The sequence below is a fragment of the Saimiri boliviensis genome, chromosome 14 (genome assembly GCF_048565385.1).
Source record: "Saimiri boliviensis isolate mSaiBol1 chromosome 14, mSaiBol1.pri, whole genome shotgun sequence".
Taxonomy (NCBI): domain Eukaryota; kingdom Metazoa; phylum Chordata; class Mammalia; order Primates; family Cebidae; genus Saimiri; species Saimiri boliviensis.
In genome coordinates, this window is record NC_133462.1 from 20,976,021 (window position 1) to 20,987,926 (window position 11,906).

An 11,906-nucleotide genomic window follows, 5' to 3' on the forward strand; every position below is an offset into this window, starting at 1 on the left:
CAATATTGTATGGCTTTTTACTGAATGTTCAAAGGTAGCCTATATTCCTAAGATGTATGACTCTGAGAAACGTGCTAGAGCTGCCTGAGTCTCAGGTCACTAGCATGAATATGATTATGGCATTTACCTTACAGTATGTGGGAAAAATCACTGAAACCAGGAAAAGCACAGCAACAAACTTCCAAGCACAGGCACTTTGTTGCTTGCGTTATAAATCTTTTAATTCTCTCAACCACCTGGGAAGATGGGAATTATTTTTGCTTTGATGGAAAAATCAGGAAAGCAAGTGACTTCCCCCAAGTTTATAGAGTAAGCCAAAGTCCCAATAGGCTGAATTCACACCTAGGAATTTGGGTCCACAACTGAGAACAGTTAATTGTTTGAAAGCAGCACACAGTGCAGACACAAGGCTCAGTTGCTGATGCTATTAACAATATTGTATTATGATCATTATAATTTTTCCCTATTATCTCTAATGCCAGAGTGCTTACACTCTGCACCCCTCAGGCCATACAGCCTTGTCATTGTCTTGTATCTTGCATCAATTACTTCTGCACATAAATCTTTTTTCTCTAATACAATTGCAATTTGTTTAAAGCAGCAAAGAATGAAGCTCCCAGGAAGTGCTCAGTGATATGTGCCTTGGTTCTTTCTAGATGTTTACCAACAACTGAGCTCTAATCCCATCTGACTGGCCCAAGACTAACAGGGAAACTGACTTACAAGGCATCAGTGACCTTCAAAGACAGGCTGTAACCTCCAATCAAGAAGAGGAGGGCAGTGGCACCCAGCACAAGGGACTCTGTACTGAGACATGACACTAAAGACCTGTAGGCTTCTGGTGTCAATGCATAATGCCCCCCTTTCCTCCATGTGGAAGCCTGACACCTCCTTCACTCGGCCCCTTTTCCAACTCTGTAAAGCACCCTCCTTCCTTCTCATAGACCTGCTGTGTTCTTGTCTCATCTCCTACCTGGTTTCTTTCACTTCAGATTATTTTGGGCAAGAAATATACACTCCCTCAAAATAGCTCAGATACTAAAGGATTTGTTGGAAGGCAACAGGGGTCTTTCGTAAGAACAAGAGCAACCAGTGATTAGATGGGAATCTGAGACCAAAGCGATGAAGCAACCATGAGAAGACGATGATGGAATCAGCAGCTAATACTTATTGAATGCTACTGAGGCCAGGCATTGTAGTAAACACTTTGTGTCTATAACTCAGTTTTCATAATAATGCTGTGAAATAGGTTTATTACCATTTTAGATGGAGAAACTGAGGCATGACACAGTGAAATGGTTTGTCCCAGGTCACACAAAGCCAGTATACATGAAACCTAGATCTAAACCCAGGTAAAATGACTCCAAAGCTAAACCCTCTTCACACACACACCTTGGAGCTCTTAAAAGGTAGGGAGTGTTTCTTTTCTACTAGGCCTACAGTGGATGCTCAAGAAATGGCTAATAGATATGACTGAGGAAATATGTCATCTGTGACATCATAAGATCATTATTACATTCTGGACAGTGTTAGTGTCACCTAAGAACATGTGAAAATGCAAATTCAAATCAACTCATACAGAAACTCTAGGATTGAGGCTTAGCGATCTGTGCTTTAACAGGCCCTCTCAGTGATTTTGACACACGACTAGAGCTCAGAACTACTGGATCCCTATATCCCATCCCTGTGTAATATACATGAGTGATGCTCAGTAGATTTTCTTGAAACGTAGCCCACTGAAAATGCCCTCAGAATAATCCTCACCAAAATACTGCTATTCTTAGTACAAAGAGCAGGTCATTTTTCTCTAGTTTTGCTAGTCTCCCACTAAAGGCTATACTAAGGCTAATCTTAGTTAAAAAAAATAAAATTTATTTTCTGCCAGAAACAGTCATAGAGAAAGGGTACATGATATACAAAATGATTTTATTAGATACCAAAACTTTTATTCACACCATTTTATTTCTTTTCTTTTTTTCTTTATTTGAGACAGAGTTTCGCTCTTGTTACCCAGGCTGGAGTGCAATGGCTCGATCTTGGCTCACCGCAACCTCCGCCTCCTGGGTTCAGGCAATTCTCCTGCCTCAGCCTCCTGAGTAGCTGGGATTACAGGCATGCACCACCATGCCCAGCTAATTTTTTGTATTTTTAGTAGAGATGGGGTTTTACCGTGTTAACCAGGATGGTCTGGACCTCTTGACCTCGTGATCCACCCGCCTCGGCCTCCCAAAGTGCTGGGATTACAGGTGTGAGCCACCACGCCCGGCCGACCATTTTATTTCTTCTGCAGCTTTAATTTTTAACACTTAGTGGCTCCTCTGGATAACTAAATATCTTCACATGCCCACTAGCTAAAAAGAATTTCTAAGTAGAAGTCAAGTAAAACTGCAAACTACTGCTGTAAGAAATGCACACTTAATTATGTTTATTTGCTCTCCTATAGAATTCTGTTTACAAATAGCATCACTGCAGAGATTTACATGTCATTCCTAAATCACCCAGGTTGTTCTACCATTCATGTAATGTCTAGCAAGATAAACACTCTTAGTGAACACTTTCCTACATCTCTTATGAGATTTCTCTCCAGGGATGCTCTTGAAACTGAGGACTTCCCTCAATTTCTAAATTTTCTACATTCACACAGCTTCTCTCCTGTAGGAGTTTATAGGAGATTCCTATTGCCTACAGTCTTTTCTGTATTTGCTACATGTACATGGTTTTTTCCTAGTATGAGTATACTTATATCAAGGGATTAATACTGACACACACTTTCCCACATTTATGGTCTTCATATGATTTCCCTACAGTATAAACAAAAGGGTCTGCATCATTGCTAAAAGACTTCCCATATTCACTACATTCATACAACTTTTCCCCAGTATAAATTTTCCTGATGTTAAATAAGGGAGGCTCTATGAATGAAATTTACAATGACAAATTCTGCTTCATGTAGTTTCTCTTCTGTAAGATTTCTCGCATGTATAGTGATTCACATGGTCTAAAGGTTTTTCCACACTTACCACACTACTGGGTTTCTCTCCATCATGTATTCTTTGATGGGCAGTACAATTTGAGACTTTGCTAAAAGCTTTCCCACACTCACTACATTTATATGGTCTTTCTCCAGTATGAACTCTCTGATGGACAGTAAGGTTTGAACTACAATTGAAGGTCTTCCTACATTTAACACATTCATAAGGTTTCTCTCCAGTATGAATTCTGTGATGTTGAAGCAGGGATGACCTGTGACTGAAGGCTTTCCCACATATACTGCATTCATAAGGTTTCAATCTAATGTGATTTCTCAAATGCATATTCAGTGATTCAAGCTGGTTAAAGGATTTCCTGCATTTCTGACATTCAAAGGGTTTTTCCTCAGTGTGAATACTCTGATGCTGAACAAGAAATGAGAGGCTACTAAAGACTTTTAGACATTTGTTACATTCATAGTTTTTCTTCATAGTGTGAATTTTTTGATGTTGAGTAAGGTGTGAGCTACAGCAGAAAGCTTTCCCACATTCACTACATTCATAAGGCTTCTCTCCAGTATGGCTTTTCTGATGGTGACTGAGAGATGAACTATGAATGAAAGCCTTTCCACATATACGACACTCATAGCGTTTTTCTCGTGTATGAATTCTTAGATGTTGAACGAGAAGGGAAACACGACTAAAAGACTTTCCACAGTTCGTACATTCATATGGTTTCTCTCCGGTGTGAGTGCTCTGATGGTTCGTAAGTGATGAAACATGGCTAAAGGCCTTCCCACATTCAATACATTTGTAAGGTTTCTCTCCACTATGGCTTATCTGATGTCGTGTAAGAGATGAGCCATGGCTAAAAGTCTTCCCACATTCACGACATTCATAGGGCTTCTCTCCTGTATGAATTCTCCAGTGGCGATTAAGGATTGACTGTTTGCCAAAGGCTTTCCCACATTCGCTGCATGTATAAATTTTCTCTCTATCACAAGTCTGGGAAAGGGTAAGAGATCTGCTCTGGTTGAAGGCTGCCCCACTTTCATTAGAATTCAAAAGTTTCTTTACACCACTGATTTTCTCATTTTTTACAACTGATTTTTTTGGTAAATTCTTCTTTAATATATATTTGTGTGAATTCCCTTCAGCAGATTTTTTTTGTGGTTCAGAAATGGTAACCTTTGAAGAAAAGGTGCTTCTAAATGTGTTGCATTCTATGTATTCCAAATTCTTCGTAGAATTTGAAAATTCATAACCTTGTTTTACAGCTTTTTTTATTATTACTGTTTGGGACGAATCTTCATCATAAAGATCCTTCTTTGATGATAATTCCTTGTTTGTCCATCTTGATTCCCAATCTGAAATATATCAAAAAAGCAAAGAAATACTTTTTTTTTTTTTTTTGAGACGGAGTTTCGCTCTTGTTGCCCAGGCTGGAGTGCAATGGCGTGATCTCGGCTCACCGCAAACTCCGCCTCCTGGGTTCAGGCAGTTCTCCTGCCTCAGCCTCCTGAGTAGCTGGGATTACAGGCACACGCCACCATGCCCAGCTAATTTTTAGTATTTTTTTTTTAGTAGAGACGGGGTTTCACCACATTGACCAGGATGGTCTCGATCTCTTGACCTCGTGATCCACCCGCCTCGGCCTCCCAAAGTGCTGGGATTACAGGCTTGAGCCACCGCGCCCGGCCAGAAATACTTTTTTTTTTTCTTTTACTTCTTCAAAAGAAACTTCTACAGTGGAATTAGGAGAACTGGATAGGAAATGAAGCCACCAGAAAACACAAAGCTCTGACAACTCAAATATTTCAGTGACTTCTGAACAATGCTCAAATGGTGCCGAGAATACAAAGTTCACAGAAGCAGGAACAGAGTGTGATAACAGAAAATTGTAAAATATAGGAAGTGGATAAAATAATATGCAAAAAAAGAAGACAATGAGAAATAAAATGTGGAAGGCATTCTGGATTTCAAGCCATAATTTTGTGCCTATATGGATGAATAAATTCACTCAGACATAGATTTTCAGTGAAAGAGCGAGCTGGGGTAAGTGGGCTGTTTACCTAAAGTAGTTAATGACTGCCTTTCCAACTCACTGGACTTGCAGGCTTTTATTTTGTATAGATCAAAGGACAAGGGTCTGTAGATAAACACCATTAGAGGGTAATTAACTTCTGCTGACCAATCCCAAAAAAGGCAGTTATGCATGCATGGATGATCAAAGGTTTGCTAATGAAAGTGGGGGTACAGATTTATCTGGGGAATCCTCTTTATAATTCCTAGTATTTATTCTAGGTTCTAATGCCCTGGGGTAAGAATCAACAGCCTTCGGCCCATTCCCTTATTTGAAGCTTTCTAAACCCTCTGGCCTTTCAAGGGGATCTTGTGACTGTTTCCTGTAACTATCTCTAATACTGTTCCCTTAATATTTTGCCACCACCCTGACTGAACTATCACACCTATATTCATGTGTGAAAGATTGCATTTTGTCCCATATCCTTTTTCTCCAACCTTCAGTTAATCTCAATTTGCCGCCAGATTATCATGTTTAAAATACAGAATTGATAGTACTACATTAAACAATTACAGTAAAAACAAAGCAATCCAAACATTCTTTATAGCTGACAAAGATTTGGGTTTTCTGAGGTTATGAAGAAACTATGTAAATCACATTATTTATTGGATATGAGAAAATATTATTCCTGGCTGGGCACAGTGGCTCCTCGTGCCTGTAATCCCAGCACTTTGGAAGGCGGGTAGATCACGAGGTCAGGTGTTCGAAACCAGCGAGACCAACACGGTAAAACCCTGTCTCTACTAAAAAAAAAAAAAAGGAGCCAAGCATGGTGGTGCACACCTATAATCCCAGCTACTCAGGAGGCTAAGGCAGGAGAATTGCTTGAACCCAGAGGCGGAGGTTGCAGTGAGCTAGAATCATGCCATTGCACTCCAGCCTAGGTGACAGAATGAGACTCCATCTCAAACAAAAGAAAATATTATTCCTAGAAACGTATTTTAATATGTTCCTTACTTCCTCTATTATGTTTATATTTCATCTACAAAGCTCAGCTTTAGAAAAGTGATTTTCCGCCTAAGTGACAGCTTTTCTTTTTTTCTTTCTTTTTTCCCCGAGATGGAGTTTCGCTCTTGTTACCCAGGCTGGAGTGCAATGGCGCAATCTCAGCTCACCGCAACCTCCGTCTCCTGGGTTCAGGCAATTCTCCTGCCTCAGACTCCTGAGTAACTGGGATTACAGGCATGCGCCACCATGCCCAGCTAATATTTTATATTTTTAGTAGAGACAGGGTTTCACCATGTTGACCAGGATGGTCTCGATCTCTTGACCTCGTGATCCACCCGCCTCGGCCTCCCAAAGCGCTGGGACTACAGGCTTGAGTCACCGCACCCAGCCAGTGACAGCTTTTCTTAGCTTAAAACTATTAGAATGTTTTATCTTAAGTAGATTTAAGAAGGAATAAGTTGCCTTACTTTGTCTGAATAGAGTAACAATTTGAATTATTGTGATGGCAAAAACCTCTAACCTTGATTAGATGATATGAGTGGTACAGATAATAATTTGGGAGGCAGGAACAACTGTTTGGAAAATCTAAGCTAAATACCCCTCAATTTTCATTGATATCCGAGATCTTTGAAGACAGTATCCCTAAAATGCCTCCGCACTCTCTATAACCATCTTTAACAAGCTTCCCTTGTCTCGTTCACCATGACTCACCTGGAGTCACACCTTTGGACAGTTTTTCCTCCACCATCCAGGGCTCTTTTCCATCCTCCAATAACGTGATCACATATGGCTTAGTTATGGAAAGACCTGCTTACAGGAAGAACATAGAATTGCTTAAGCTGCCGTCCCCTCTTATGAGAGGCCATCACAAGAGGTACCACAGGAAGGGATGGAGGGTGGTCACTGACATGGAAAGATAAGCTTCAGGCAGGGCACAACAGAGCTACACATTTCCCTGGGAACATGGTACAGAAATCCAGCCATTTACTTAGGAGGATCTCCAGTAATTCAGAGTGACAAAAGGAAGGTGTCCCCTATTGGAGTGGAAGGGGTGATATCCTTACCTAGAGAGACCAGGTTCTCATAATTCTGGACCATCACATCCTTGTATAAGTCCCTCTGAGCAGAATCTAGCCATCCCCACTCTTCGTGAGAGAAGTCTAAAGCCACATCACTAAATGTCACCTGAAATAGCAAATATATTTAGATTCAACCATAGGTCAGGCCTCTTCTGTCACTGTGCATGGGGTAAAATTAGCCTGCTAATGGAAGAAATGGAACAAGATTCAGGAGTTGTGACAAGGATTGGGAATGAGACCTCACTTAAGTAATAATAGGAAAGTTATGTTGTTGGAACTATTATGCAATAAAGGGGACGGTTATATGCTTAGATTTATTAGACAATAAGAGACAAACATGAGAGCTTTGCTTCAGTAGAGTTAATTTTGTTAAAAGTTATACAATTATATGAATTTTTAAAAATCAGCATTTAACATTTGACAGCGCAGAGTCAAATATATACTAATATCTTTAATAGCTTAAGTGCTAGGTAAGTAATTAAAACATTAGGCTGAAGTGATTGTCTCTCAAATGGGATACTAAGGATGATTCATGAAGGCTCCCAAAAAAATGGGTTCAGATAAAAGATATCTTTATATTAAAGACTGATAGACATAAACTGATATGGTTTGATTATGTCCCCCCAAAATAGCATGTATTGAACTTAATCACTGTTCTAACAGTATTGAAAGGTGAGACCTTTAGGAGACACTTAGGCCTTGATGGCTCTGCCCTCACGAATGGATTAACCTCATCATCGGGGGAGAGGGTTCCCTATTTTAAAAATTGAGTTCGCGCCGGGCGCAGTGGCTCAAGCCTGTAATCCCAGCACTTTGGGAGGCCGAGGCGGGTGGATCACGAGGTCGAGAGATCGAGACCATCCTGGTCAACATGGTGAAACCCCGTCTCTACTAAAAAAGTGCAAAAAATTAGCTGGGCATGGTGGCGCGTGCCTGTAATCCCAGCTACTCTGGAGGCTGAGGCAGGAGAACTGCCTGAACCCAGGAGGCGAAGGTTGCGGTGAGCCGAGATCGCGCCATTGCACTCCAGCCTGGGTAACAAGGGCGAAACTCCGTCTCAAAAAAAAAAAAAAAAAGAAAAAAAAAAATTGAGTTCAAGTCTCCTTTTGCCTCTCTGTCTTCTCTTTGCCCCTCCACCATAAAGGGACACAGCAGGAAGGCCCTTGCCAGATGCCTGCCCCTTGACCTTGGACTTCCCAGGCTCTAAAACCATGAGAAGTCAATTTCTATTGTTTATAAACTACTCTGTCTGGGGTATTCTGTTAAAGCAGCACAAAAAGACTAAAACATACACATAACTGATTCATAAAAATATATATATTTATGGTGTATAAACTTTATACTGATAGACATATAATAATTAAAATATGAGACTCCAGGGTGAAAGACTGAAGGATGGTTTCATGTCATAGATCAGAGGGGTCTCTAACCCCTAAGCCATGGAATGGTACTAACTCTGTGGTGTTAGGAACCTGGCCACACAGCAGAAGGTGAGTGGCAGGCAAGTGAGCATTACCACTTGAGCTCGGCCTTCTGTCAGATCAGCTGTGGCATAGATTCTTACAGGAGCTTGGTCCCTACTGTGAACTGTGCATGCAAGGGATGGAGGTTGCACACTCCTTATGAGAATCTAACTAATGCCTGAGGATCTGAGTTGGAACAGTTTCGTCCCCAAACCACCACCTCCACCACCTCCCACTTCCGTGGAAAAACTGTCTTCCATGAAACCCATCTCCGGTGTCAGAAAGGTTGGGGACCCCTGCCATAGACAGTCCTTACATAGGACCTGGAAGTAATGGAAAAAAATAAAAGGGTACATTTCAAAGAAAAAAAATTTTTTTTTTTTTTTTTTTTGAGACGGAGTTTCGCTCTTGTTACCCAGGCTGGAGTGCAATGGAGTGATCTCGGCTCACCGCAACCTCCGCCTCCTGGGTTCAAGCAATTCTCCTGCCTCAGCCTCCTGAGTAGCTGGGATTACAGGCACGCGCCACCATGCCCAGCTAATGTTTTGTATTTTTAGTAGAGACGGGGTTTCACCATGTTGACCAGGATGGTCTCGATCTCTTGACCTCGTGATCCACCCGCCTCGGCCTCCCAAAGTGCTGGGATTACAGGCTTGAGCCACCGCACCTGGCCTTTTTTTTTTTTTTTTTTTGAGACGGAGTTTCGCTCTTGTTACCCAGGCTGGAGTGCAATGGCGCGATCTCGGCTCACTGCAACCTCCGCCTCCTGGGCTCAGGCAATTCTCCTGCCTCAGCCTCCTAAGTAGCTGGGATTACAGGCACGCGCCACCACGCCCAGCTAGTTTTTTTATATTTTTAGTAGAGACGGGGTTTCACCATGTTGACCAGGATGGTCTCAGTCTTTCGACCTCGTGATCCACCCGCCTCGGCCTCCCAAAGTGCTGGGATTACAGGCTTGAGCCACCGCGCCCGGCCTTTTTTTTTTTTTTTTTAAAGAGACAAGGTCTTGCTCCATTGCCAGGCTGGCGACATAATCATACAGTGACATAATCATAGCCCACTGCAGCTTCACACCACTGGGCTCAAGAAATCTTCCCACCTCATCAGCCTCCCTACTAGCTGGGACAACAGGCATGCACATGTCTCCCAGCCTAATGAGTGGCACAGGCCGTGGAAAACTGCAAAGCAGTGATGGAGGAGTGGAAGTGCTGGGTGGGGGAAGGTGACTGCAAGTGCAAACAGGCGTTCAGGGAAGCTTCTGAGAATTAACCACCGAGCAAACACACGAAGGAGATAAGAATGCAAGCTTGTGCATATGTGGGTGAAGAATATTCCACGTGGATGGCACAGCAACTGGTGATGGTGGCTGGAGCTCACAGGGATGAGAAGGCTGAGAAAGGAAAGTGGGATCAGAGAGGTAACAGCCTAATTATACAAAGAGGTCACGGCAGAACCGACTTTGAGTTAGTTGCTGAAAAATTTTAGGTTGAGGAATGACAAGAATTTACATAACAATAGGATCACGGTGACAGCTCTACTGAGCACAGACTGATGAGGGTTAAGGACAGACGCAGGGAATCCAGTTAGGAGGTTCCTGTGATAATGCAGGTGGCTTGGATCAGGGTGGCAGTGGTGGTGATGCGATAACTAATGGTCAGATGCTGTATACCATGCATAATTTAGATCCAACTAGAGGACCTGCGTAAGTTGTAAGTCAAAGGGAAAAAAATCAAGGATGACTCCAAACATCTCTTCACTTGAGACCACAAAGTACAGTTTTGACAACCATAAAGCAAATAACATTAAAATTCAAACTTGTTTTGTGAATTACAGTTTAAAAATTTTGGCAAGACTGAAAAGTCTTCTAGTAGAAAATGGTAGAAAAGAGGAACACTGGGTGAGGAGGACAATACCTTGGAGCTCTCCCATGGGCCCCATCCCTCCTATATTGAAAGGAACCATAGATCCAGTCCCTTAAATGGACTTGATTAGGGGGAAGCAGGCAGAAGAAGCAAAGCAAACTCACAGAGGCCTAATAAAGTGTTCAGGGAGATTTAGTGACACACCGACTTACCTGAGACATTTCTCCGCAATTTCCAACAGCCAGCAGAGTCCTCTTTCCAGGCTCTTAGAGATAGGCAGTGTCCTAAGGGCACAGAAGGGCAGGAAAAAGCAGTCAGGAAAAATCAGGCTTATCTTCCAGCATCTGTGACACACCATAATGGAAAGGCACACTGGTAGTCACTCTCTGGGAAATAACAGGGTGTTTCTCGGCAAGGTTTAACCATTTTCCAGGTGCCACCTCTGGGGAAAGTCAATTCAATTTTTCTGTCCATAAAACACTCATAAACAATAGTAATAACTTTATCAGCTCATTCAATCTTCACCATTATGCGCGATGGGTATTCACGTTATTCCAGATTTTTTTATTTTTCTTCTTTTGAGATGGGAGTCTCGTTCTGCCGCCCGGGCTGGAGTGCAATGGCGCAATCTCAGCTCACTGCAACCTCTAGCTCCGGGGTTCAAGCGATTCTCCTGCCTCAGCCTCCTGAATAGCTGAAATTACAGACGTGCACCACCACTCCCAGCTAATTTTTTTTTTTCATTTTTAGTAGAGACAGGGTTTCACCATGTTGGTCAGGCCGGTGTGGCAGCTCACACCTGTCATCCCAGCACTTTGGGAGGTAGAGGCCGGCAGATCGCTTAAGGTCAGGAGTTCAAAGCCAGATTTATTTATTTTTATTTATTTATTTAGAGACAGGTTTTCACCATGTTACCCAGGTTGGTCTTTAACTACTGACTTCAGGTGATCCGCCCGCCTCGGCCTCCCAAAGTGCTGGGATTACAAGCGTGAGCTACCACGCCCGGCCCAGATTTGTTTTTAAAACGAAGACAAAACTGAAATTCCGAGATACTGAACCCATTTTTTCAAGGTTACACAACTGCAAAACGCCGGCTTCATGACTACGTTACCCCAAAACAGCGGTGGCTGGCGTCTGCTCCCGCGCCCACTTTCCACTCACAACAGCGCCAAGAGGTCGGCGCCGTCATCACCCGCGTTTACACAGCAGGACGCGAAGCCCAGGAACAGCCAAGACCCCAGCCGGGGTCACACCGCGGGCCGACCCAGGGTCGGAGCCCTGCCGCCGCCCCGAGGACCACACTTGTCCGAGTCCTCACCGTCCACACAGGCGCACCGAGTCCGCACTTCCGCGGACCTGACGCGCTGCGTCGCTGGTGAGCCGGCAACGTTCCCGACCTCCCGGAACGACACTGCCCAGAACTATTTCTGAGCCTGGGAGCCGCCCCCAGGCCTGAGGCTACCGCAGGACCGACCCACTGCAGTGCCCACGCCCAAGCGACA

General features: G+C 43.2%; 1 protein-coding gene across 4 annotated transcripts; it reads right to left on the reverse strand.

Annotated features, from left to right (window-relative positions):
* Nucleotides 1-1,909: 1,909 nt before the first annotated feature.
* Nucleotides 1,910-11,906, reverse strand: LOC101039099 (uncharacterized). 4 transcript variants are annotated; one of them, XM_010347879.3, is made up of 5 exons: nt 11,723-11,906; nt 10,617-10,688; nt 7,065-7,185; nt 6,712-6,810; nt 1,910-4,336 (listed from the first exon to the last, which is right to left on the reverse strand). In XM_010347879.3, exons 2-5 carry the CDS (start codon nt 10,623-10,625, stop codon nt 2,946-2,948), a joined length of 1,620 nt encoding a protein of 539 aa, XP_010346181.1. In that variant the 5' UTR covers nt 10,626-10,688; nt 11,723-11,906; the 3' UTR covers nt 1,910-2,945. The 4 variants fall into 4 exon arrangements, with proteins under 4 accessions (XP_010346181.1, XP_074242674.1, XP_010346182.1 ...); XM_074386573.1 differs by having other exon boundaries at nt 11,566-11,906; XM_010347880.3 differs by having other exon boundaries at nt 6,712-6,807; nt 11,516-11,906.